At 54.4% G+C, this 23,441-nt stretch overlaps 1 protein-coding gene across 11 annotated transcripts in view; it reads right to left on the bottom strand.

Moving 5' to 3' along the window:
- ACTN1 (actinin alpha 1) overlaps positions 1-20,141 on the bottom strand; it is a 95,729-nt gene extending 75,588 nt beyond the window's left edge. For 8 of the 11 annotated variants that reach the window (XM_065900233.1, XM_065900239.1, XM_065900228.1 and 5 more), the window contains exon 1: positions 19,739-19,843. In XM_065900233.1, the coding sequence (XP_065756305.1) occupies positions 19,739-19,843 (105 nt within the window). Of the gene's footprint in view, positions 1-19,738 lie in introns of all 11 variants that reach the window. The other 3 variants (XM_065900251.1, XM_065900246.1, XM_065900278.1) reach the window with 3 other exon arrangements.
- Between the last annotated feature and the right edge of the window lie 3,300 nt (positions 20,142-23,441).

Here is a 23,441-nt window from a genome sequence, read left to right as displayed (position 1 = left end):
GGCCAGCACCTCCTCCATGGCTGCCTTCCTTGGAGCACCATTCGCCTGTGCCCACGGGTCACTTAACCTGCTCTCCCCCAGCTTATATTCTTAGAACCCAGAATGAGGAGGGTCCTTGAAGGCCCAGTGCCCCCCCTCCCTCCAAGTCCCTCCCATCTCGTTTCTTTTTGGGTTAGTTGAATACCTCAACTACAAGGTTTTTTACATTCTGTTTTGTCTTTTTGTTTTTTGGCTGTACCGCACGGCTTGCAGGATCTTAGCTCCCTGACCAGGGACTGAACCCAGGCCCTTGGCAGTGAAAACGCAGAGTCCTAATCACTGGACCACCAGGGAATTCCCCCATTGCCGTTTCAACATCTCAGGTCTACCTAAACACATTTAAGACCAGGAAACTCCCAACCGAACAGTTCATTCCTTCTTTGGAAAGTCTGACTATTAGAAATTCTGAGCTAGACTCCATTTCCACTCAACCTCCCCCAAGGCCTGCTTCTCCGAGCCCTTGGGGCCCCTGAACATAGCAAGTCCAGCACAGCCACTCTTCCAGCCTGGAGCTTCTCTCAACAGCCAGGTTCCTTCAAATATTCCTCTGCCGCAGTTCCCACCCTTCCCCAGACTCCACAGGGGATTACGTTGGTCTCTAATCCTCTCAGTGTGCAGTGTACAGTTCAGACAGGCCCAGAGCCTGCTACTGCCCCACAGTCCAACTCCCCCTGTACTCACTGTCACCCACCCTCGGGCCTCTTCCTCCCCGCCCCTCCCCTCACCTCCTTCACACTCATCCCCGGCCCCTCCCTTCCCAGAACTTGACACTCACTGTCTCAAGCCTTTGGTCACACACGGCCTGGCCCGCCTGGCCCACTCTTCGCCACCACCCCCTTGCCTGACTCACTCTTACATACTCTAGATTTAAATTTTAGCTCACATTATCACCTCCTCCAGGAGGTCTTACACCAGTCTCCTCCAAGGTGGCCTGGGGCCTTCCTTGGGCTCCCTTCACTATATGGGCTGTGACATCGTTGAACATGACAGGGAAATGCTAGTTCATGGGTCTCTCCCCCACTGGCCTCTTCAGAGGCAGACATCCTGCATCATCTGGCCCTAATCTGAAAAGAGTGAGTGCTTAGTATTTCTTAAATCTGGGTGGCAAGCGCCTGGGTATTTGTTTTACTATTCTGTACTTTTTAAACATTTGAATGTTTAAGAGAGATCCTCAATAAATGTGAACTGAGTGGATGAACTATCGTTGGCTGCAGTGCCTTTAGCCCCAGCGTACATGTTTGAGCATCTCATGGATCTGCTGAACTCATCCTTCAGAAACTTTCCTCCCACCCTGGGGCTGGAGCCCAAGGCCACCTGGTCCAGTTATCAAGTGCAGTCAGGTCAAACCTTCAAATAAGCACCTGCAGCGTACCTGGCACAGCGGCGTCACAAGGGCACCATTTCATCTCCATTTGTCCCTTCCCACTCGAGAAGGTCTCAGCAGTTCATCCTAGCATGCTAATCTCACTGTAAAGTATCCCAGATGGCTACATACGACAGGTTCCGCTGCTAATTGTTGAAGCCGGGTAATGGGTATATGGGGATTCATTATACTACTCTCTACTCCTGTGCTCGAATTTTCCATAATAAGGGTTTTTTTTTAATTCATTCATTCATGCAACTAACATTCCTTAAGTGCCTACCACATGCCAGGCATCATGGATAAAGAGAAATAAGAAACAACCCCTGCCCCCCACTTGTATGAATCGATAACTTTATTAAATTCTAAATTATTTGCTATCTTATCCCTCCCTGGGAGTTAAACACCTAATGTCACTTATGACAGGAAGACAGGGGAGACCTCCCTAAAGGAACAAATAGCTAATGAGGGGCTTCTAGGCCCCGTGTCTCCTGGGCTTTTCTTCCCAGGCTTGCCGACTCCATCTGCACTTGAAGTCTCCCCATACACAGCGCTCCCCCCATTCAGTACGTGGCTGCAGGAGCCCCAGGGTGGGCCTCAGGGCTGCTGCCCATCTTACACCCCCATAGGAGCCCATGCCAAGATCCCTGCAACTTGGGCTTCCTGGTGGCGCAGTGGTTGAGAGTCCGCCTGCCGATGCAGCGGACGCAGGTTCGTGCCCCGGTCCGGGAAGATCCCGCATGCCGTGGAGCGGCTGGGCCCGTGAGCCATGGCCGCTGAGCCTGCGCGTCCGGAGCCTGTGCTCCGCAACGGGAGAGGCCACAACAGTGAGAGGCCCACGTACTGTAAAAAAGAAAAAAAAAAAAAAAGATCCCTGCAACTTAAAGGCAACTTCCTCTCAAAGGGCAGGATGCAAATGCCCTACATTCTATCATTGCAACTTTTCCTAGAGCCCACTCAGTATCCGGTGCTAGGCCAGCTTTGGGGATAGAAATAAAAGCCATAAGGAGGTCCCTGACCTCCAAGGAATCATGCATGGTCTTACTGACTGGAAATCCTTGGATTCAAATCCTAGTTCTGCCACTGGCTAGCCGTAGGGCCTTGGGTGAATAACTAAACCTCTCTGGGCCTCAGTTTTCCAATCTGTAAAATTGGGATACTAATGCCCACCTCACAGGGTTGTTGTGAGGATTATATGGGTTAGTACATGGAAAGTCCTTGTCCCAGTGCTTACATGTAAAAAGTTAAGGACAGTGCCAGGCACACAGCATTAGAAGAGTCAGTGCATACAGCTCTTACAGTAGTATTATTATTTATTATTATTATTCACCAGGCTCCCATAACCCCTATTAACAGGTCCCGACGACAATGGGCACTGAAACTCTCTGAAAAGAAGGAATCACAGAACAAGGCCAGACACAAAGGACAGGCTCTGACTGGCTTCTGGCTGCCCATGCATCATGTATTCTCTTGAATGAGCTTTTCTGAGCAATGCCCCAGCCGCAGCTTAGTGAGTAAGAGGTGCCCACAAGCCTGTAAATGCTTTCCATCTGCCCTCTTCTCTCAGAGGAGGCCAGCAAGGCACCTTCGTCAGGGAGATACCCCAGCCCACCTGGGCCCAGGATGCTATAGCCGGGCTGGGAAGTGTCTTGCTGTTGTTTGGGGGGGATTCTGTCCAGCTGCCACTTTCTGCGCACACTGGGCTATAGCAGATGTGGGCACTTTGGCCCACAGACCTGGGCATTAACCTCAATCTGCCGTATACTAGCCTCAGCGCATTCTCTGAGTTGGCGGGGTTTTGATTCCCTCACCTGCAAATAGGGCTGATACCTCCTACCTTGTTGTGGGGAGGAAATATGATCGAGGATGAGAAACAGCCAGCACAGGAGCTGCAACAAAGACGGGGAAACACAAGCGCGGCTATTTCAGAGGGTGGTTGCCTGGAGCACCTCTACGGACACAGAAGCAGCCCAACGTTGACACAGCCAAGAAGGTGCCCCGCTCTGGGGCAGCCAGTGAAGGCAACCAGCACCCTGCCCCCCACAGGAAGGCAAAGAAAGCCGCCCCCACCCCCCCAGCGGTGAGGCCTGGCCAAGCCTCACCTCCCAAGGCCATCCTCAGGGGTGGCCAGTGTCTGGGGTGCCACGGTGGGGCAGGAGGGAAAGAGAACAGACAAGGAGAAGAAAGGAGGAGGGCAAAGGAGTATGGAGGGGACATAAAAAGCCCCCATCTGGCCCTGAGCGCCCCCCAGCCACCTGCACTGCTTGACACAGTGCTGGGACCTGCAGCATCGGGGACCAGAGACGGCCACTTCCTGGTTCCTCAGGAATGCGCAGGAATGTGTGTGTCAGGAGAGAGGTATTTGGGGCCCAGGGAGAGTGGAGACCCAGCTCCTTCTCTGGCGAGGGGCTTCCCTTCTCCAGTCAGGGCTGACTTGCCATCAGGCAGCTTGTCCTGGCAGAGAGGAGACAGCCAGGGCGCTGGGTAGGAGTGCAGGCTCTGGCCCAGCAGCCCTGGGTTCACAGGCCAGAGCCCGGGAGTTGGTGGCTTGGGGCAAATTATTTAATCGCGATAATGCTCAAGCGCTCTGTAAAGTGAAGCTGAAAATGTATGAGGACCTAGATTTTATGGGGTGGTTATGATGATTCATTGATATAATACGTGTAACGGGCTTAGCACAGGGCTGGGCATGCGATACTAAGTGTTAATATCAGGACCAGGACCACTAGTGCCACCAGCACCACCAGCACCTGTCCCTCTGACTCCTTTCTTGCTCCCCTCCTTAACGGCAAAATCAGAAGCCAGTGCCAGGAACATCTGAGTGTAAGGGCAGCCATGCACAGGGCCCACCCGTCTGTCCATCACCCCCTCCAGCCTGGCAGAGCACAGCTGCCAAGCATGTGTGAAATTCACCTGAACTTGACCACCCACACACCAGCCAGAACTCCAGCAGCTCCATCTGCCTTCAGAGCACAGAGGCTCACCCCGCCTATCTGTCAGCAGGTGTTCTGGAGCCCACCGGCAAGGATGACTTCGGATGATTTATATGTACCCAGAATAAATTCTTTACTAAAACCAGCCCCACAAGGAATGAACTCCTGGCAGTGTGTCCTTGGACAAGTCAGATCACCACTATGGACCTCAGTCTCTTCATCTAATGGGGGGAAGGTCAAGTAACAGTATAGGTCCCTTCTGGTCAGGCATTCCATGAATTGATTTCTTCAAACTGCTACAAGGGAAAGGATAGAGCCAGGTTCTGGGAGTAAACAAAGTGAAAAACAAGGCCGCCCATTGACACCAGTCCCTTGGGCAGATACCCTTGCTCCGGCAGGAGTTTCTCCTACCCACTGAACCCACAGGCAGGCCCCCTCCCTCACACCAGGCAGTGGGTCAGCCAAGCCTACACAAAGGACTGATTATGAACCATCTACCTTGCAGTGGGCAGAGATGCTCTCCCCATCCCTCCAGAGCCACCCGCAGTATCCCCACCCCCAGACCACACCTGGAGCATCCAGGCTACAAGGCAAAGCTAAGGGGCCCATCGCCAACCCAAACAGGGCTCCCCACTCTCCCCTCCCCAGGCACCTGGCTTTCCACTCGGCCACACCCCAAGCAGGCATTTCCAGAGTAAGAGAGTCCACGCAGGGCCCAAGACACAGAGCACTGTGGGTCCATAAGGGAAGCTCATTCACCTGGCCCCGCCCATGCCCTCCCTAGAGGGTGGGAACAAATTACTGAAAGCTGAGAACATATAAGACTCCGAAAGATAAGAGACTGTGTATTACCAGGTTATCTTCAGGGCCAGATTGGGAAGCCCAGGGATCAACCTCAAGGTCACCTCAAGAAGTGCTAGACTCTGCTGAGTAATCCCCCCAAAGAGGACGAGAACACAGCATAGTGGCACTGACCCAGACCCTGGAGACCATCTCCATGTGATAATCCAAGCAAGACATTTACAGCAGAGCATCACCGTCATCCTATAACCCAGCCCCCTCATTTTGTAGGTAATGATCAGGTGTGACTTACCAGCATCATACAGTAGCCACAGGAAGCCCTAAGAGGAGACCTCAGGTCTCCCGAGGCCTCGGTACATCATGTACAACCGTGCTCCCTGTTCTGAGGAGAGGGGGCAGGGTCCTCCCAAGCAGCTCTCTGGCCTAATGGTGCAAAAAAAGGGACAGTCTCTCCATACCTATTCCTCTCCTAAATGCCACCTGCCAAGGTCCCAACTGAGAGGAAGCACAAGGCAGGTGGACCAAGGTCTTGCTGAACCCCATATCCTGGTGAGCTGGAGAGCCCAGGGTTCTGTCTGCTTCCACACCCCCAGGAGGTCGAGCCCAAAGACAGCAGGCTGCTGATGTCCAATAATTGAGAGAACCCTTGGCTCTGGGCCTGGAAGGAGAAGGAAAACTGAGGCCCAGATTTTACTTCCTTTGAGGCCCACAAACCCACACAACAGGACCGGAAACTCCCTAAGAATTTCTGAAGTAGAGGCCTCGGCCAAATGCAATAGGGCAGGGAGTGGAGGGATGTGTCAGCAAGGCCAGCTCCTCGGGAGGGGAATCCGAAGGGGGCCGCTGGCCAAAAGAGGAAGAAAGGCAGCTGGACCACCTAACAGGGAGCTGGAGCCCTGCGCTGGTTCCCGCCTCCCCGCAATAGGACACCCGGGGAGGGGGTGCCAAGCAGCAGCGTGGCAGTCTCAGACCCCATCCCGAGCAAAAGGCCGCTTCCCCAGCTCGGGCCTCCTCTTGACCCCAGGCCACACTTCTGAGTCCTGGGAGCCAGCCCTGCTCTGCGCCCTGCTTCAGCCCCATCACTGGAGTGACCCTTGGTGACTTGGGAGGTCATCACACCCAGCACCTCGGCATCTGCAGACGCCTCCTGCTGGACTGTGGCTACCGCACCCCCTTGAAATGTACCCACTGTCACCGTCCATCCAATATTTGGTGAGTACCTACTATGTGCCGGCAGGAGGCTCCTGAAGAGTCACCCTTTCTTGGGGTGCAGAAGCACATCTCCCTCCCCAAGCCTGGGCCTCTCAGAGAAAGACACGGTTTTTATTTTGGGGGAAGGGAGAGGAGACGCTAGGTAGACGCTTTGTGTTCAAGACCTCTACAGTAGATTGCAAAAACAGCCCCAGTTCTTCACCCCTGCCTACATCTACCCCCTCTGCCAGTAACTTTAGAGTGTCATCTCACTTGTTAAAAATGCAAATTCTCAGGCCCCACCCCAGACCCACTGAATGACCAACACTGAGGATGGGCCCCGCGACCTGTGTTTTAACAAGCCTTCCAGGTGATTCTGGTGCACATTCAAGTTTGAGAACCACTGCTCTACTCCACAAACCATCCCTATCCTTCTAGGCTTCAAGGCTCTGGGATGAGGTGGCATGAGTGTCTGGATCCCAGTGGCACAGCCTTCAGGAGCCCCAAGTAATGGACCCCTTACTAGGAGGCCCCAGGAGACCCCACAAACCCACCTTCACTCATCCAAGGAGTCCCAAGTCAGTCACAGATGAATGACATCCCCTGAGAACCCTCCAAATGTCCTCAGAGCCAAGAGTTTCACAACAGGGCCCTACGCAAGTGCGGTGAGGGCTGCCAACACGGCTGTCCTTTCCAGCTCTCTCCAGCCCATCCTCTACCTAGGCGCTAAGTGAGCAATGCAAGGGCTGAGTGGCTGAGAGCCACGGGATTAGGAAGAAAGGGCCGGAGCCAGGAAACCAAGCGGGGATAGGGAGACATAACTGGAATCCCACTGGCTGCCCCTGGGATCCAAGCAAGACACGCTCAGCCACAGCTTCCCACCTCCCGCCTCTTCCAAAACTCTATGTGCAGAGAACAACTAACTTCCAAATGTTGCAAGAAGCCACTGTGAGACATACAACACACATTCATCTAGAAGCATTCCCAAATTCACAGTAGCTTTCTGTCATTGCATATTTGCTTCATCAAGGAACAATAAAAGCAGAAGGGCTCTCTCCTGGGAGGAGAAAAGAATGGCAATGTGGTGGGAGTCCCTAGGAACCTGACTCTCGAGCCCTAGGAGGAGGGCAGCAGACAAGGGTACAAGTGCCCCAGGGGACGGGAACCAGGTGTCAAAAGCACATGTGGGAGGAAAGAAAATAAGAAACAGACTGACTGCTCCTGCCCTCCCTCACCAAATACCAGTGAGGCTTTGAACTCTGATGGGGCAGGGAGCTGCAGGTGAGCACAAAGAGCCACCCGCAGAGGCAAGAAGCCCAGCTTCCGGTCCCACCTGCCAGCTGTAAGCGGCCGTGTGACCCGCGCAAATCCCCCAAGTCCTCCAGCCCCTCCAGGCGTCAGCCGTCTCATCCACGCCAGAGGGGTCGGAGCTCCTGCCATGTGGGGTGCGGGACGAATGAGAGCAGAAAGGGAGGTGTGCATGGCAACACGTTGTGTGTGACACCATCTGTCACACAGACAACTACACAGGCAAGAAGTGTACAAACAGATGTTTAGGAATGAAAACACCAAACTGGATAGCGGTCAATTCCACTGGGGGACAGGAATGGGACTGGGGAGAAAAGCACCGTGACCTCAAATCTGGAATGTTCATCGTCTCTGTGAACTGGCCTCAGAGCAGAAAATGGAGAAATCACGGCTGTAACCACCTGAGCCTTTGCAGTCCTTTCTAAATTTCCTTACCCCCAGCCAAATCATCTCACAGGTGTTGTGAGGATTAAACGAATTAATATCTGTGAAACACTCAGAAACGTGCCTGGCCCATAGCACAGCACCAGCTTGCCTCATGCTTGGGGGAGGGGGTAGATGGTCCGCTGTATATAATTCCAGACATACTCCCTGGGCCACAAGGTGGGCCTAAGCTGGCTTTGTCCTGAACCAGAAGCTTCCATGGAAAGGGACTGGGGGCAGGTCCCCTAGCCGGGCACCCCTGGGCCCCAATGTGGCCTCACTGCCTGCACCAAGCAGCCCATTAAGGGGGTTCCAGACAGGCCCAGAGAAGTGAAACCCCAATGTGGAATTCCTTAATTTTTAAAAAGCTGATTATATACAATGAAACTCAATTTACCACTGCATAACTTAGCAAAAAAAAAAAATAAATATATATAGGTAGCTTTCTTTGGGGCTAGAGTTTGGGGCGTCCTCAGGACTTCATGCATGCAAAGATACCTCCAAACAGCCCCGGCCAGCACAGCATCCAGGAGGAAGGGCAGGAAACCAGGGGTCTGGCCCCCACTTCCCTCACCTCCTCCATCTCCCAGCTCCCGGGGCCAAGTCTGGAAAAGCACTTTGGGTTCCTGGAAAGAAAGGCCTTTCCGAAGTATCGGGAACTCTACTGGAAAGTGCCATTATATATTATCTGGAGGATGTCTGTGGTGTTTGAAAGGGGGCCACTCCCCTGCCAAAGTCAAGGCAGTGGCCAAAAACAACAGCGGAGCTTCTCAGAGCCAGACACACACACACACACACACACACACACACACACACACACACACACACGTGTGCCTGCATTCACGCTGCCACACACATCCTCGCTCACTCACTCACAGTACTAGAGGTCAAAACAGACACGGGACCTCAAAGCCACTGGCCCTGTCCCCACCAGACCCTCCCACTGGGGGAGGAGGTAGTGATCCCATTTCCTGGTCTTGGGACTTAGAAGAATTAAAAGCCCCACTTCTCTCTCCATCCTCAAACCACAGGCTGTGACATGTGCACATTTCCACATGGGACATGAGGAGAAAGAGTCTGACAGTAACAAGTCCCTTCCCACCCACGTGCAGGACCTGCCACCACCCCTCTTCCACGATGGAAAGCCAAGTTCCATTAGGAGACCTGCCTGAAGGGGGCCACCCACCTCACCGCTCCCTCCCCTTGTGTCATTTCACCTACAGATGATTTGAAAACAGAGCCCAGCACTGCTCCGTCGGTTATAATCAGCTTTGCCGATGGCTTTTAAAAAAAAAATTTCAGGGCTTCCCTGGTGGCGCAGTGGTTGAGAGTCCGCCTGCAAATGCAGGGGACACGGGTTCGTGCCCCGGTCCGGGGAGATCCCACGTGCTGCGGAGTAGCTAGGCCCGTGAGCCATGGCCGCTGAGCCTACGCGTCCGGAGCCTGTGCTCCGCAACGGGAGAGGCCACAACAGTGAGAGGCCCGCGTACCTCAAAAAAAATAAAAAAATAAAACTTCAGGCCCCCAAAAAACGCTCCCCTGTAAGCCCTGGCCTCAAATCACAGGCCCGCGACCACGCTCCACAGCACCAACCACCACGGAACAGTAAACACAAGGTAGGGGAGGCTCCCTTCCCTTCCCCACCCCCATCACTTTTCTGCCCTCAGCTGAACCATTCAGGGCCTTTGATTTAGACCCTTAGCTGCAAGGTTCAGAGGGAAGAGGGGGCAGGAAGGGCACTGTCCTCCCCCCAGGGCTGTCCTCTGGCCTGGCCCGCGGCGCTGAAAGCCAAAAAACGGCTTACCCCAGCCTAAGCCCCCCAGACTTTCCCTCATCAGCTTTCTGAAGAGCCTCAAAGCTCAAACCAGAACCTCCACCTTTGTGTTTCACAAGCACAGGCTTCTCAAACCAAAATAAACACTGAGCCTCAGCTACCTGGTTCAAAGGGTGCTAGGTTCCCCTGGCGACCAAACAAAGGGGCCGGCAGGAGCAGGTGAACCTGAAGGAACCCAAGCAGCAGAGGAGGGGACGTGGTTGAATTTCATAGCCGGGGAGCCAGTCCCCAAAGCTGGGAGCAGCTCCAGGAGAGGCCACCGGGGACCTGAGTCCATTCCTGACACCTACTCCTACTGAAAAGTGGGGAGAAATACAACTAGAATCCTCCACTACCTTTCCAACCAAGAAAGGGAATTTCGGAAAGGCCCACACCCACCCCTTTAGCCTCACAGACCCTCAAAGACCTGGATTCAGAACCAACTCTACCCCATTCAGGTTGTGAGAGGTAAAAGCACTCCCCCTTTCTGAGCCTCACTTGCTCTGTCTATAAAATGGGGATAAGGCCTCCCAAGTCTATTCATCATGATGGAGAGAAAAACCATATGTGAAAGCGTAAATGTTAAAAATCATGAACCATATGATGAGTACTTGGTTATATTCCATCTTGACTTGTTCCTTATTTCATTTATATCAGCCATGTATCAATTAAAACGTAACCTCCAAAATAACAAAGGGTGAGTCTGTACTTATGGTTAAGGGTGGAGTTCCAAGGTCAACCTGCCTGGGTTCATTCATAACCTGGCTTATTACCTGGTCAATCTTGGGCAAGTTACTTAACCTCTCTGAGCCTCAATCTCCCTATCTGTAGTAACAAGGGAAATAAAAGTACCTTTCTCAAAGGGGTTTTTGACAGATTGAGATAATCCAAACCATGCAACCTTCAATCCATGTGAAATATCAGTCTTTTTACTTATTTGGGGAACCAAGACTTTCTTAATAAATACTACTGGCTGGTTGTTGGATATAAAACAGACAACTCTCCTTTCCAGCCTTCCTTCTCTCATCTTCTCTTCCCTTCCCTGAAGGTGGATAGTGTTTACATTACCTCCCACATCCTGGGCGTGTGAAATGCTTTAAACCAAAATGAAAGGTTTGTTTTAAGCACCAAGGGTACCGCCACCTTCATTCCCAGCCCCTCTCACTGTGAGCCTTCTGGTGTGAGCCTGTTATTTTATATCTCTAAGCTCAAGATCTTCATCTATCAAGTGTGATCATCCCACATGCCTTACAAGGCTGTGGTGACTGTTAAATGAGACCGCAGAGAACACATCCACCACAGAGGCCACGCGCAAGCGGGGTTTCTCGACATCCCCCTCCCCGACACTGTGGGTGACAAGCCTGGAGAGGACCCCACAACCTCTCAGTGAAGAGTGGATCCCAGCCCAGAAGTTGCCCGCTGTAGCCAAGGACCAAGCAGGCGGTTTCCAGGGTAACAGCATCTCTGCAACTACTCCCGCTTTCTATCCTCGGCTGCCTTTTATTCTCCTCCCGCCTCTGTAGTGGGCTAAGTCACCTGTTCCCATGATTGCTAGGCAACCTCTGAGAATGGGCAGATGCCTCCTGGGGTAGGACCCTGGCCCTGCCCTCCCCTCTTCATGCCTCAGGCCCTGGGGCAAGCTGCCCTACTTGGACCCCCCCTGTTAACCCTGGGGATGGCACAAGGTGAGAAGCAATCCCAGGCCAACAAGGCAGGTGCCATGGGACTCGGCCTTGGAGAAATGAGGAAGGTCACCCGTCCTCCCCCCAGCCCAGCCTTCTGTCCGCCTGTTCTTATCGGTGATCTATTCTTAAGCAGTTATTTTACTCTTCTCTTCTCCCACTCACTCACCATGAGCCTGTATCCCTGACCTTAGCGTGGGCTCCCAAGTGAGAGGAGGAGGAGTAAGGATGGAGAGAGCTCACCTCTAGGAGGTGGGATGACAGGCAACTGTCATTCTCTTCTTATATTAGCATTTTCTGAGGGTTTTTAAAAATTGAGATATAATTCTTATACCATCAAAGTCACCCATTTAAAGCCGACAGTTCAGCGGGTTTTAGTATATTCGCAAGGCTGTGCAACCCCCACTGCTATCTAATTCCAGAACGTTTTCATCACTGGGTTTTGTCTTGTGTATGTTTGGCTTTGGTTAAATTGTTCCTAGATTCGCAAGCATTTGGTTTACAAGCAGGAGAGCACAGTTTGAGCAGGCAAGTCGGGAACCACACTGCCCGGCCACGGACCCCTGCTCCACCTCTCGCTCACTGTAGGATCTTGGAAAAGTCATGCGGCTGTTCCAAGGCAGTTCTGTCATCTGTCAAACGGGGCAACGGTATCCCCCTCGCAGGATTAGATGTGTTAATGCACGTAGACTCCTTAGCACAGGGCCGGATACTTAGCCCATGCTCCGGAAGGGTGAGCCGCTGTGGTCATTATGAGAAAAAGAATTTCTCCAACTTAAAAAAAAAAAGAAAAAAATCCAGTCCTGTTCCTGGCTCAGCTCTCGGGCTGCCGGGATGGCCACTTTCTGCTCACTTGTCTGGGAGGGGCTGGAGCTGGACGAAGGCCTTGCACCATTTGGGGTGGCTGAACAGGGCACGAGGCAGGGGCAGGTGGGGGTTGTGAGTGTTGCCCGCGTGGCTTTGAGGCCAAAGGGTCACTACCCGGGACTCACTGCCTTGCACGGCAAGATCCTGCAGGTAATCCCCAGCCAGGACGTGATGGGGGGTGAAGGAAGAACTGGAAAGACAATCAGGAGAGTGCCTGACCAGCCCTCTCCACGCCGTTACCCTCCACCCGCTGAGGTGGGAGGATTCTCGGGCCCGATGCTCGGCCTCAGAACCAGCGAGCAATCTTGGCCATGTGTTAAGAGGAAGGTGGGCTCCCAGCGTGGCTCTGAGGGTCTCCTGTCCCCGCCACTCCCCAGGTGCCTGGCGTCAGCCACTTTGGGCAATTAGAACTTAGCAGGACCCTGCCTTGGCCGATGGAGACAGCACCCGGGGCTGAATCCCGAGTCCCAGCAGGGTGACCCCGTCTGACCAGGACTAAGGAACCAGGCTACGGGGGCTCCTCTGCCTGCTGCCTCTTAGCCGAGACTCCTCTGGGGAGCTCCAGACTGGACTGGGCTTCCAGCATCCCAGGTGAGTAACTCAGCCCAGCTCCTGCGGCCCTTCCTACAGTGATGTGGGCCCACTGACCACACTCCGAGGGGATAAAAGCAAGGCCCTGGGAAGGCTCCCTGACACCACGGCCCTGGGCCGCACGCACACCAGGTCCCAGGAGAACCTTGGGCGGGTCGCACATGGGGGCAGCTCAGGTGGCGTTGGTCCCAACTAACACCACACCTGCGCAGAGGTGTGAGGCTCCAGAGCCCAACCTGTGAGCCGTACAAACAGCCTGGCCTCTCGGGAAGGTGACAGGTAGGCTCTGGGAGGGGCACAGAGAATGGGGGGAGGAGGACAAGGACGGAAAACAACGGCAGGGTGTTCCCGGCCTGCAGGAAGCCCCACAGGACGACTCACTGCTGCCTGGGCTCCTTCCAGCCGTCTCCCTCTCCCCTAGTACACACACACACACACACACACACACACACACACACACAGACACACACAGACACACACACACAGACACACACAGACACACACACACAGACACACACAGACACACAAACACAGACACACACACAGACACACACACACAGAGACACACAGACACACAGACACACACAGACACACACACACACAGACACACACACAGACACACACACACACAACCTAACTGCCAGGGAAAGGGGAGGCTTCCCAGCAAGACCTTTCCTGTCACCTCAGGCAGCAGTGGCAGCTCCTGCTCTACAGTGGCCAATGCCACGCCCCCGGCCGTGACTGGCGTGGCCTGGTGGGATTTTCTGTCTTTCTGGTTCCCTCTGCACCTAAACTGTCATTTCCACAACCCCACATGGGTGGAGCATCTGATACCTAACAGGGGTTCGATCAGCGCTCACTGATTGACTCCACAGGAGAAATGGTCCATGTTCTCACACTGTGAAGGGGCTAGAAGGTAAGGAGCAGAGACACGGCTCTTCCCTAGAGACACACAGTAGCAGGCCTGTGGCTGGGTCCTGTCTCAGGCCGCCCTACCCTGGCAGGGCAGGAGGCACCAGGTCTCATGTGACAAGTCCTCCAGCCAGGTTTGTGGTTTGTGGCCACTGGCCAGGCGCCCAGCCCCAGGCCTTCCTCGAGAAGCTGGAAAAAGGAGGCCCAAATCCCAACCACAAATCCCAAACGACAGGACGCCCATTTAGTTTGACCTCCTCACACAGAACCGCCCCACAAGGAAGGTCCCGTCCCACAGAGCACAGCCTTGGCAGCCTTCCTCAAGAAGTCAGACTTCAGGAAATGAGTTTCCTCCTTTTCCCTTTGAAAAGGCTGTATCCTACAAGCCCATCTCGAGTGACCAGCAGGCCCTCAACGTCTCATCATTCCTCAGAACTGGAAAGTCTGGTTTCCCCTGTGCTCCGGGCACTCTCACATCTATCTGTCCAGGGCAGGGAAGGTGGCAGCCTCCACCCACAGCCCTGATGCTCTAGGCCTCGTCCATCTCTTCTATCTCTCTTTCGGGCTCTGCCAATCACTTCACCAACCAGTGGGGCACCTGTGCTCAGCGCACCCATGTGGGACAGGTTTCAGAGAGGAAGCAGCTGTAACCGGTCCTAGAGCAAAGCAGGGCTGGGTAAGCAGCTGGGGTTGTGGGCCGGACCCAAAGAACGGCCTCAGCTAATTATCAGAGGGGGCTGAAGACATTCTAGAATTGTCTCTTTTAGAGGAAATCCATTCTCTGAGGTCATTTTACCTGTATTACAACCAGCTGACAAAGTTTTTAAGCACTTCAGCATTCATCTCTTAATCCTGGATACCCAGGGAAGTAGGGAAAGGGTAGGCAAGGGATTCTATACCATTCTATAGGTAAAGGTACTGAGCAACCAGAGAGGTCACGTGACACTGAATGAGCCAGAGCTGACTTCGGGGCCAAAGGTCAAGGACAACACAACTCCCACACCCTTCTAGTCAACCTGGTCTCCTTCTGAAATGGGTTTATATACTACATCTTATCCCAGAGCATCATGGGTAAAGGCCATAGCAAATCTGCTTCCTCAAAATAGTTGAGCACTCACTATATGCTAGGTGCTAGGTAAGTGATTCACCCAGGATCACACCACTAGTCAGTGGAGGGGCCAAGACTTGAACCCAGTGTGCCCAAGAGCATGTCCACCTGCAGAGGTTGGAGCTGGGGTCCAGCCCCAGGATGGGGTGTTTTATCTGGAATGTAAAGCATTTCATCCCAATCTCCACCCCCCTGGCCCGGAGTTGGGAGCCAGGCATGATGCCATTTATCCAATTGTTCGCATCATTTCTGGACCATGTACAACAGGCCTGACTCTCTGACAGGCAGAGCACAGGACAGGCTGGGTCCCTGCTCCCATGGACGCTGGCACGGGAGTGAAGCAGGAAGGAGTGGAGAACACTGGGGCTATGAGGATGGAGTCGATGGCCAATTCTCTCCTCTTATCTCCACCAGGCATCACTCTGGCTTTAGAAGTCCTAACCTCCTGCCTTCAGGGTAAGCAGACGTCCCACTCCTCCCCAGGTAAACCCACCCACTTTGCAGTCCTCCATCTTGATCGGTGGCCTTGGTAGCTCCTGGGATGATGGTCTCACAGTCCAGAAGCAAGTGTAAACGAAGTGGCCTCTCTTCCTGCCACATCCCCTGACAACCTGGCTTGACGTGGGTACAGAATCAGCATCTGGGCCTATTTACAACCACCTTCTTTCACCTGCCAGGGCCGCCTCTCTGTTTGAACTTCCATCAGCTCAACAAATATTATTTAAGGTCCTACATGTTAAAAAAAAAAAAACAAAAAAACAGGGGTTGGCTCCTGTGGGAATACACATTAAATCAGAGCCTCTAGGATTTAAGAGGGAAGAGAGAGAATAAAACTGAACAGCAGGGGGACTTCCCTGGTGACGCAGTGGTTAAGAATCCGCCTGCCAACGCAGGGGACCACGGGTTCGAGCCCTGGTCTGGGAAGATCCCACATGCCACAGAGCAACTAAGCCCGTACGCCACAACTACTGAGCCTGCGCTCTAGAGCCCGCGAGCCACAACTACTGAAGCCCACGCACCTAGAGCCTGTGCTCCGCAACAAGAGAAGCCACTGCAATGAGAAGCCCACGCACAGCGACAAAGAGTAGCCCCCGCTCGCCACAACTAGAGAAAGCCCGCGCACAGCAACAAAGACCCAACACAGCCAAAAATTAAAGTTAATTAATTAATTTAAAAAAATTGAACAGCAGAAGCTGCCATTTTACATATTCTCTGCTGTCAGCCCAGCAGGGGGGTATTGGAGGCTGAGAGAGGTTAAGTTAACCTGCCCAGGGCCACAAGCCTGAAAGTGTAAAGCCAGGATGCTACTCAAATCCTATGCCCTCTCCAGCCCACCTGACCCTGGGCATGCATGTGAGTGCACACACAAGGACGTGGGTGAGATCCACGTGAGGGAATAAAGTGGGGACTATGGTCATCCCCCCAAAATGGGCATTCAAACCTGGGGCCCCTAGAAAAGGTGACTTTGGCGCTCAGCCTCCAAGATCAGAAAGACTGTGAACGCCGGTAAACTTCCCCAATCCACTGCATTTTGTGTCTGGAGGCAGGGAGTCCAGCATGATAAACTCTGCACTGAAACATTCTTTGAAGGGACAAGCCATGGCCAACCTGAGGCAGGTTCTTGAGTCATGCCTGCTGCCTGCACGAACTTCTACCTACATCTGCATCAGCCTTACCGTTTGCCCATGAAGTCATTTAATCTGATGCCTGTTAAGAGCCCCGAGGGGTGGGCAGGGCAGGCGCACGGCCAGAGGAGGAAATAGAATGGAAGGGCCACAAGGACAGGGACCTCACCTGTCTAGTTCACTGCTCTACCCTCAGCACCTGGAACTGGGCCTGGCCCAGAGTAGGTGCTCCAAAAGTATGTGCTGAAGTTTCTAATAACATCTCAGAGAAGTGAAAATGACTTGCCCGAAGTCTCATACATAGCACTGATTGTACCAGGGCTAAAAACAGGGTCTTCAGCCTCCCACCCAGTGGCCTTTGTATCCCATGGCACTGTGTCTTCTTCCTCCCCGCCCTCACCCCCAGACTCACTCTCCGGCCTGCATCTGGAATGGTCGGCCTCTGTCCACTCGTTAACTCTGGTCCCACTCAACCCTCACCTCCCATGGTCAGCAGGGAGGGTGTCAAAAGCACCAAGTTACTTTAAGTCTGATCCTCCACTTGTTGTATAACTTTATATCCCCACCAGCCCTCTGAGAACTAGGGGAAATGTGCAGAAACTGAGAGGTAATAATTAATGGCAGGAAAAAAACAAACCCACCAAAGCAGGCGTTGGCTCCTCTTGGTCCGAGATCTTTGCAGGGTTGGATGCCAGACCCAGCTTTCCGGCCTCTCTCACCCACAAGGAACAAGTGAGGGGAAGCTGCCTGCCCAGAACGCGGCCGCATCCCAGCCCCACCATGCACCCGTCAGGACGCTGGGCTGGTTACTTCCCCCTCTGCCCCTTGTTTCTTCATGCTCACGTGTGCCCAGCTCACAGAGCTGTTGGCAGCAACAACTGAAACAACATATATGATTAGAAGACTGCCTGGCACACATCAGCCAATGCCAGCTCTTGGAACTGTTGAGTTTGTCCCTAGATAACCAACTTTCCCAGGTGACCCTGTTCCCACCTGGCTGCCCAAAAGCCTGGTGCACACCCACTACCACCCAGGTCAGGGTTTTTGAGTGTGAGTGCATGTGTGTGTGTGTGTGTGTGTGGAGAGAAAGAGACTTCTATAATTTTTCTCCCCAACTACTTTTAATATATTCATTCATTCATTTGATAATAATGAGTACTGTGTGCAGGTCCAGTGCCCGGTGCTTAGTCCCACAGTCCTTAAAAGGACCTAATTCCTAATTCTTGGGCAGTCCTGTCACTCCTGCCCCACCAGGCGCACAGTAGGTGTTAGGCAAACAGGAATTTTTCCTCTTCTACTACCCATGGAAGATCCCAAGATATCCACCACTTCCTAATCCCTAATTCCACTCCTCACGCCCAATTTAAAATCTATTCTCAAGAAAGCTGCACCTTGCGGGGGGGGGGGGGGGGGGGACGACACGAGCCCCACCCTTTCCCGCATAGGAATCTCCAAATCACTCCCTTCTCGATTTCACCAACAGCCCAACTGACCCAGGAGATAAACCGGGTGAGGGAGGACTCACCTCTCCCCCAGCTCTCCCAGAGGGGCCGACAGGAAGAGGGGGAGGGGTGTTTAAGCAACTGCCACATGGCAAAGAAGTCAGCTCGAAGCCGGGAACCCTCGGATGCGGCCACAGAGGGCTGAGTCCAGGAGAAGCCAAGACCCTGGAGCTCAGGTCGCCCGGCTTCGGGAAGCCCTTTGTGCGCGTGTTTTAAATTACCTCTTCTTGTCTGATGAAGTGAGTAAAAGGGCGCCGTTTCAGGGCTTAGGATTCCTGAGTGAGCTAATACAGGATGCCTTTGGCTGAAAAAAAACTTCAGTCGGCTCCCTAAACTCCCCCCCTTTTAAGTTTAAAAAAGGGAATGAATGTTACCATTTTTGGACATGAGCTTTCTCCCTCAAGCCCAGCCCTAACCGCACTATCCAGAGGGACGCGCCATCCTGTCCCCCCCCCATTCCCAGATCAGCAGAGGGGTGGAGGTGGGGGGTTGGGGGGTAAGGAGGGACCGGATGGGAGCGGGGGAGGGGGAGGGGGTGTTCAGGGTACGTGGCCGCCTGGGGCAAGAGCTCACCGCTCAGGCAGGAAACAGGGACAGGGCTGGGGCGCCCTCTCCCCCACAACAAGAGTGGGTTGTGAACTCTTCCTGCCACCGGCCACTGTGCCCGGGTCCCATCGCCAGCTCCGAGCCCAGCGCCAGTGGCGGAGCGCGCCCTCGCACGCGGCGCTTGGGACGCGCCTCGCTGGCTAAGCATGGAGCCCCAGTGACTGACCCCAAATATCCCCGGAGACAATGCCTTGCCCTAGAGCCCCTCGACTCAGATCAAGTTGCCCAAATTCGCGATCTCCCGGGAATGAGCGGGGGTCGGAGAGGCAGGACGCAGACGCAAGTCCATCTCCGCTCGCAGCTACCAACCACTGAGTTAAGCAATAAAACGGTTTGCCGTCCTGACCCCGCCCCCCCCAGGGCCCGCTGGGGAGCTCGCGTTTGCCCCCGGGTTCTCTCGGCCCCAACCCCATTCTGGCAGGTCCACCTCCAGGCAGACCCAGAAGAGGCTGCCAATCCCGCCGGCGCCCGCTTCCCCCTCGGCCTGCGGGCAGGGGCTGGGAGGACCCGTGCAGCATGTCCCCTCCAGGTACCAAGGCGACCCAGGAAGCGCGCTGCCACCGCACGCCATACGGAAAGGCGGTCAAGGGGCGGGGAAGGGAAGGGAAAATCGATCCGGAGCTAACAGCCACCAAGCCGGGGACTCAGCCCCAGCCTCCCGAGCACCGCCCCTGCGTCTTGCCCTCCCGGGGCTGGTGCGATTGTATAGCCGGGTGGCCTGGATAGCCCGCCCCAATGCGACCGGCCCGCCGGCGGCCCCACCTCCCCGCGCTTGGCCTCGGCGTTCGCGGGCTCTGGGACCCGGGCGCTCCCCCTTCCGCCCCGCGCCTGTAACCCAACACCCCTCCTCGCTGCGGCCGCGCATCCCCCGCCCCCGCTCGTGCGCGCCTGGAACCGGTTCGCAGCCGGGCGCCCAGAGCCCTGCGGGCGGAGTGGCCCGGGGCTGGGGGCTGCGGTGGGCTGGGGCGGTTGCTGACCTTTCTCTGCTGCTTCTCCCAGGCTGGGTCCAGGAGCAGGTCTCGATCCCAGTCCTCCTCGGGCTGCATGTAGTCATTGGTTTGCTGGGAATCATAATGGTCCATGATGGTGAGCGCGTGCTAGGGGCTGGATTTCTTCCTCCACCTTCTCTCCCGGCGGCGGCTGCTGCGGCTTGCTGCCCCGGCGTGGGGAGGGAGTCGGGGATGGGCTGAGCTGGGCTGGGCTGGCGGGGCCGGGATAGCTCCCCTGCGCCCGGTTCCGCCGCGGCGCTGCTCGCGAAGGCGGCTGCTAGGGGCGGCGGCGGCGGCGGCGGCGGCGGCAGCGGGTCGAGCTCGCTGACTGCCTGCCTCAGGCGGCCGCTCAGACCTAATCTCCACGCACACTGAGCGAGGCGGACACACTGGCGCTGCGGGAGCAGAGGCGGGCGGGGGCGAAGGGAAGGGGCAGAGCCCTCCCGAGGTTCTCCATTGGCCAGGTCGAGTTGCCCAAACTTCCCCCCATCGCCTCTCATTGGGAATTCCTGGCATCCGTCAGCCGGGCCGCGGCGCATATAGGTGGACTGGGCGGCCCCCTCCGGGCGCGCACGCCCCCGCCCACTCCCCGGGTTCCCACTCCCCCGCGGCTCATGTGACACCAGCTTAAGCTGAACGGGACCGAAGCCGGGGGACGCCTCCCCGAGCTCGGGGACCGAGCGGGCGCGCGCTCGGGAGCCCCAGGAGCCGCCGGGGGATTGGACACTGTCCCCGCCGACACGAAGGCCCCGAACTCCGGCGCGCCGGCGTCCTGTGATCCCGCGCGCGCTCCAAACCCCAGAGTGCCAGGAGCTGGAGAACAGATCCTAGGAAACCCGAAAAGCATTCCATTTTCTCCTTCCCAGGGTCCGGAGAGGTCGGCACCCAAGGAAGGGGGGCGGGAAGTGCCGGAATGGAAAGGAATTTCCTGGGAATTTCCTGATTCTGCCGCCCCGCCCCGCCCTGCGCGACCCCGCAGACCCCTGCCCTCCCGGAGCCAGGTTTCTTGCCAGCCAACTGCGCTCAGAGGCCACACAGCTTTCCCGCCTCGCCGCGGGGTCCTTTGCCGCCCGCCCTTGGGCTCAGGGGGTATGTCGCTCAGCTTTCCGGGATCCCCTGCGAGTCCCCGCGGGCTGGCAGGGCTCGAGCTACCCTCATATACACCTCGGCAGCATCCCGATAATTCCGAGTGATCTACCTACGCCACGTCCCTCCAACACACACCCCTGACTGATGGAGAAACTGAGGTTCAAAGAGCTGAGTTTAAAAAGGGTTTTATCAGGTTCTCTGGACTCCACAGGCCAACCCTGTAATCTTACGCCTGACAAAGCCATATTGTTATCGGAGAAGGAGGGAGGGCAAGATTGACGAAACACCTTTAACTTCTTGGTGCCTGCCTGGGCTTCCTTCCTCAGGCCTGGTAAGAGGGAGGTCTACCCAGTGGGCTGCAGCAGTGACAGACACCAAGAAAAGGCAGGCCTCACACCCTGGTGGGCTCCTCTGAGGGGCGGCAAGAAGGCCTCCAATAGCTTACGCACAGAGTAGCGCTTAATCTCTATTTGTTCCCCTGAGGGGTGACTGGGTCGACTGCAGAAACGCAAATGTGTCAGTCCAGAGGCGAGTGAAGAAGTTAGGAAGGGCCGTGAATTAGGATACCTGAAAGGCCACAGATGGAAAAGGTGAAGAAACTGCCTGTGACTCCCAGGAGGGCCAGCTGATGCTGTTGTAAGCAGATATGGGTAGTGCAGATATGGGTGGTGCAGATATGGGTAGTGCAGATATGGGTGGTGCGGTCCGCTCCTGGCATCATCAGTCAATCTCTCACGTTTATGCAAGTGTCACTGGTCAGCACTGTGCCTGCCACAAGTCCCTGGCTGAGGAAGCAGTGCTTCAGAACCACGGAGACAGCAGATTTGTGGACTATTTTATATCCACTTCTAAACTGTGGCTCTAAACCTGACATAGAGGGTAATGATGCCGCCGTATCCATTCATTCACTCAAATATTTGCTGAGTACCATCCGTGTGTCAGGGGATGTGCTGGATGTTATGTATCTAGAGATGAAAAAGACACACTCCCTGCCCCCATGCAGCCCTGCAGAGACAGACACAGAAACAAAAATATACTGCAAGGAGATAGATAGTTCCCCGGCCAGGGGGTACAGAGTGGGGCACAGAGGACAAGCTTTGAGCCCAGCATAGGAAAGGAGGCTCCAGGTATCACCTTTTGGAGGAGGTGAAATTCAAATGAGCCTTAAAGAACAAGAGTCAGCCAGACAAAGAAGAGAGTGGGAGGTTATTCCAGGCAGAAGTAACAGTGTGAGCTAATACATGGGGGCAGGAAACCATGGTATAAAAGGCATGCCTAGCATTTCAGCTTGGCTAGACTAGAAACTCAAGGCAAGGAGGGGCAAGAGGTGGGGCTGGAGAGGTGGGCAGCAGCCAGAACATGAAGGCCTCCTGTGCCTTGTGAAGTGTGGCCCTGAGGGGGACAAGGCTGGCTGGAAGCTGTGACAACCAGTTGCAAAGGAATTGCAATAATCCAGATAGGAATGGTGTCTTAGCGCATTGGGGCTACTATAACAGAACACTGTAGATCACATGATTTAAACAAGAACATTTATCTCTCCCAGTTTTGGAGGCTGGAGAAAGTCCATGATCAGATTTGGTGTCTGGGGAGAGCATGCTTCCTGGTTTAAAACCAGCCATCTTCTCACTGTGCCTCACATGGTGGAAGGGGCAGGGAGCTCCCTATGGTCTCGTTTATAAGGGCACTAATCCCACTCATGAGGGCTCTGCCCTCGTGACCAAATCATCCTCCTCATACCATAATATTGGGGGTTAGGATTTCAACATATGAATTTGGTTGGGAGGGACATAAACACTGAGTATTTAGCGAACGGAGAAGAGTGGATAGACGAGAAATACTTGATAAAACTGAGAGGCCTAGGAGTTTGGATGTGAGCAGGAGAGAGAAGCAGGAGAGAGAGAGGAGTCTTTGCTGCTCTCAACAAATGTTTTTGTTTGTTTGTTTTTGTTATGTTTTGTTTGGCCACACGGCTTGCAGGATCTTAGTTCCCCGACCAGGGATTGAACCTGCACCCTCAGCAGTGAAAACGCAGAGTCCTGACCCCTTGACTGCCAGGGAATTCCCTCAACAAATGTTTGATATGGGACAGACCATGCACTTTACCTATATTATTTAAGCTCCACCTGTGATGTGAGAATGTCTCCATCTTACAGAGAAAACCGACTAATGCTCTGAGAGGTAGCTAACTAGTCCAAAGTTACGTGTGACTCCTAAAACCATGCCTTTAACCCTGGGATAGTTACACACACACACACACACACACGCGTGCGCATGCGCACGGTATTTGGCAATGTCTGGAGACATTTTTGGTTGTCACAATTGGTGGATTACTATTAGCATCCAGTAGATAAAGGCCAGGGATACTGCTAAACATCCCACAGTGGACAGGACAGTCTCCCTGCAACAAAGAATGATCCAGCCCAAGATATCAGCCATACCTAGGTTAAGAACCAGTGTTTCAGCCATAGATTTCTAGTTTAGAGGATCTGGTGAATGGTGGAAGTACAATCGAGATAAAGAATTTTAGGTTTGGGAGCAGAATCATGGATGGTGTTTGAACCCACTGAACTGGAAGTGCTCTGAGAATGTCCAGAGTCAGCTG

This window comes from Phocoena phocoena, chromosome 2 (genome assembly GCF_963924675.1).
Source record: "Phocoena phocoena chromosome 2, mPhoPho1.1, whole genome shotgun sequence".
Classification (NCBI taxonomy): Eukaryota; Metazoa; Chordata; class Mammalia; order Artiodactyla; family Phocoenidae; genus Phocoena; species Phocoena phocoena.
The sequence above is the reverse complement of the archived record's forward strand: the minus strand, read 5'-3'. Positions and strand labels throughout refer to the sequence as shown.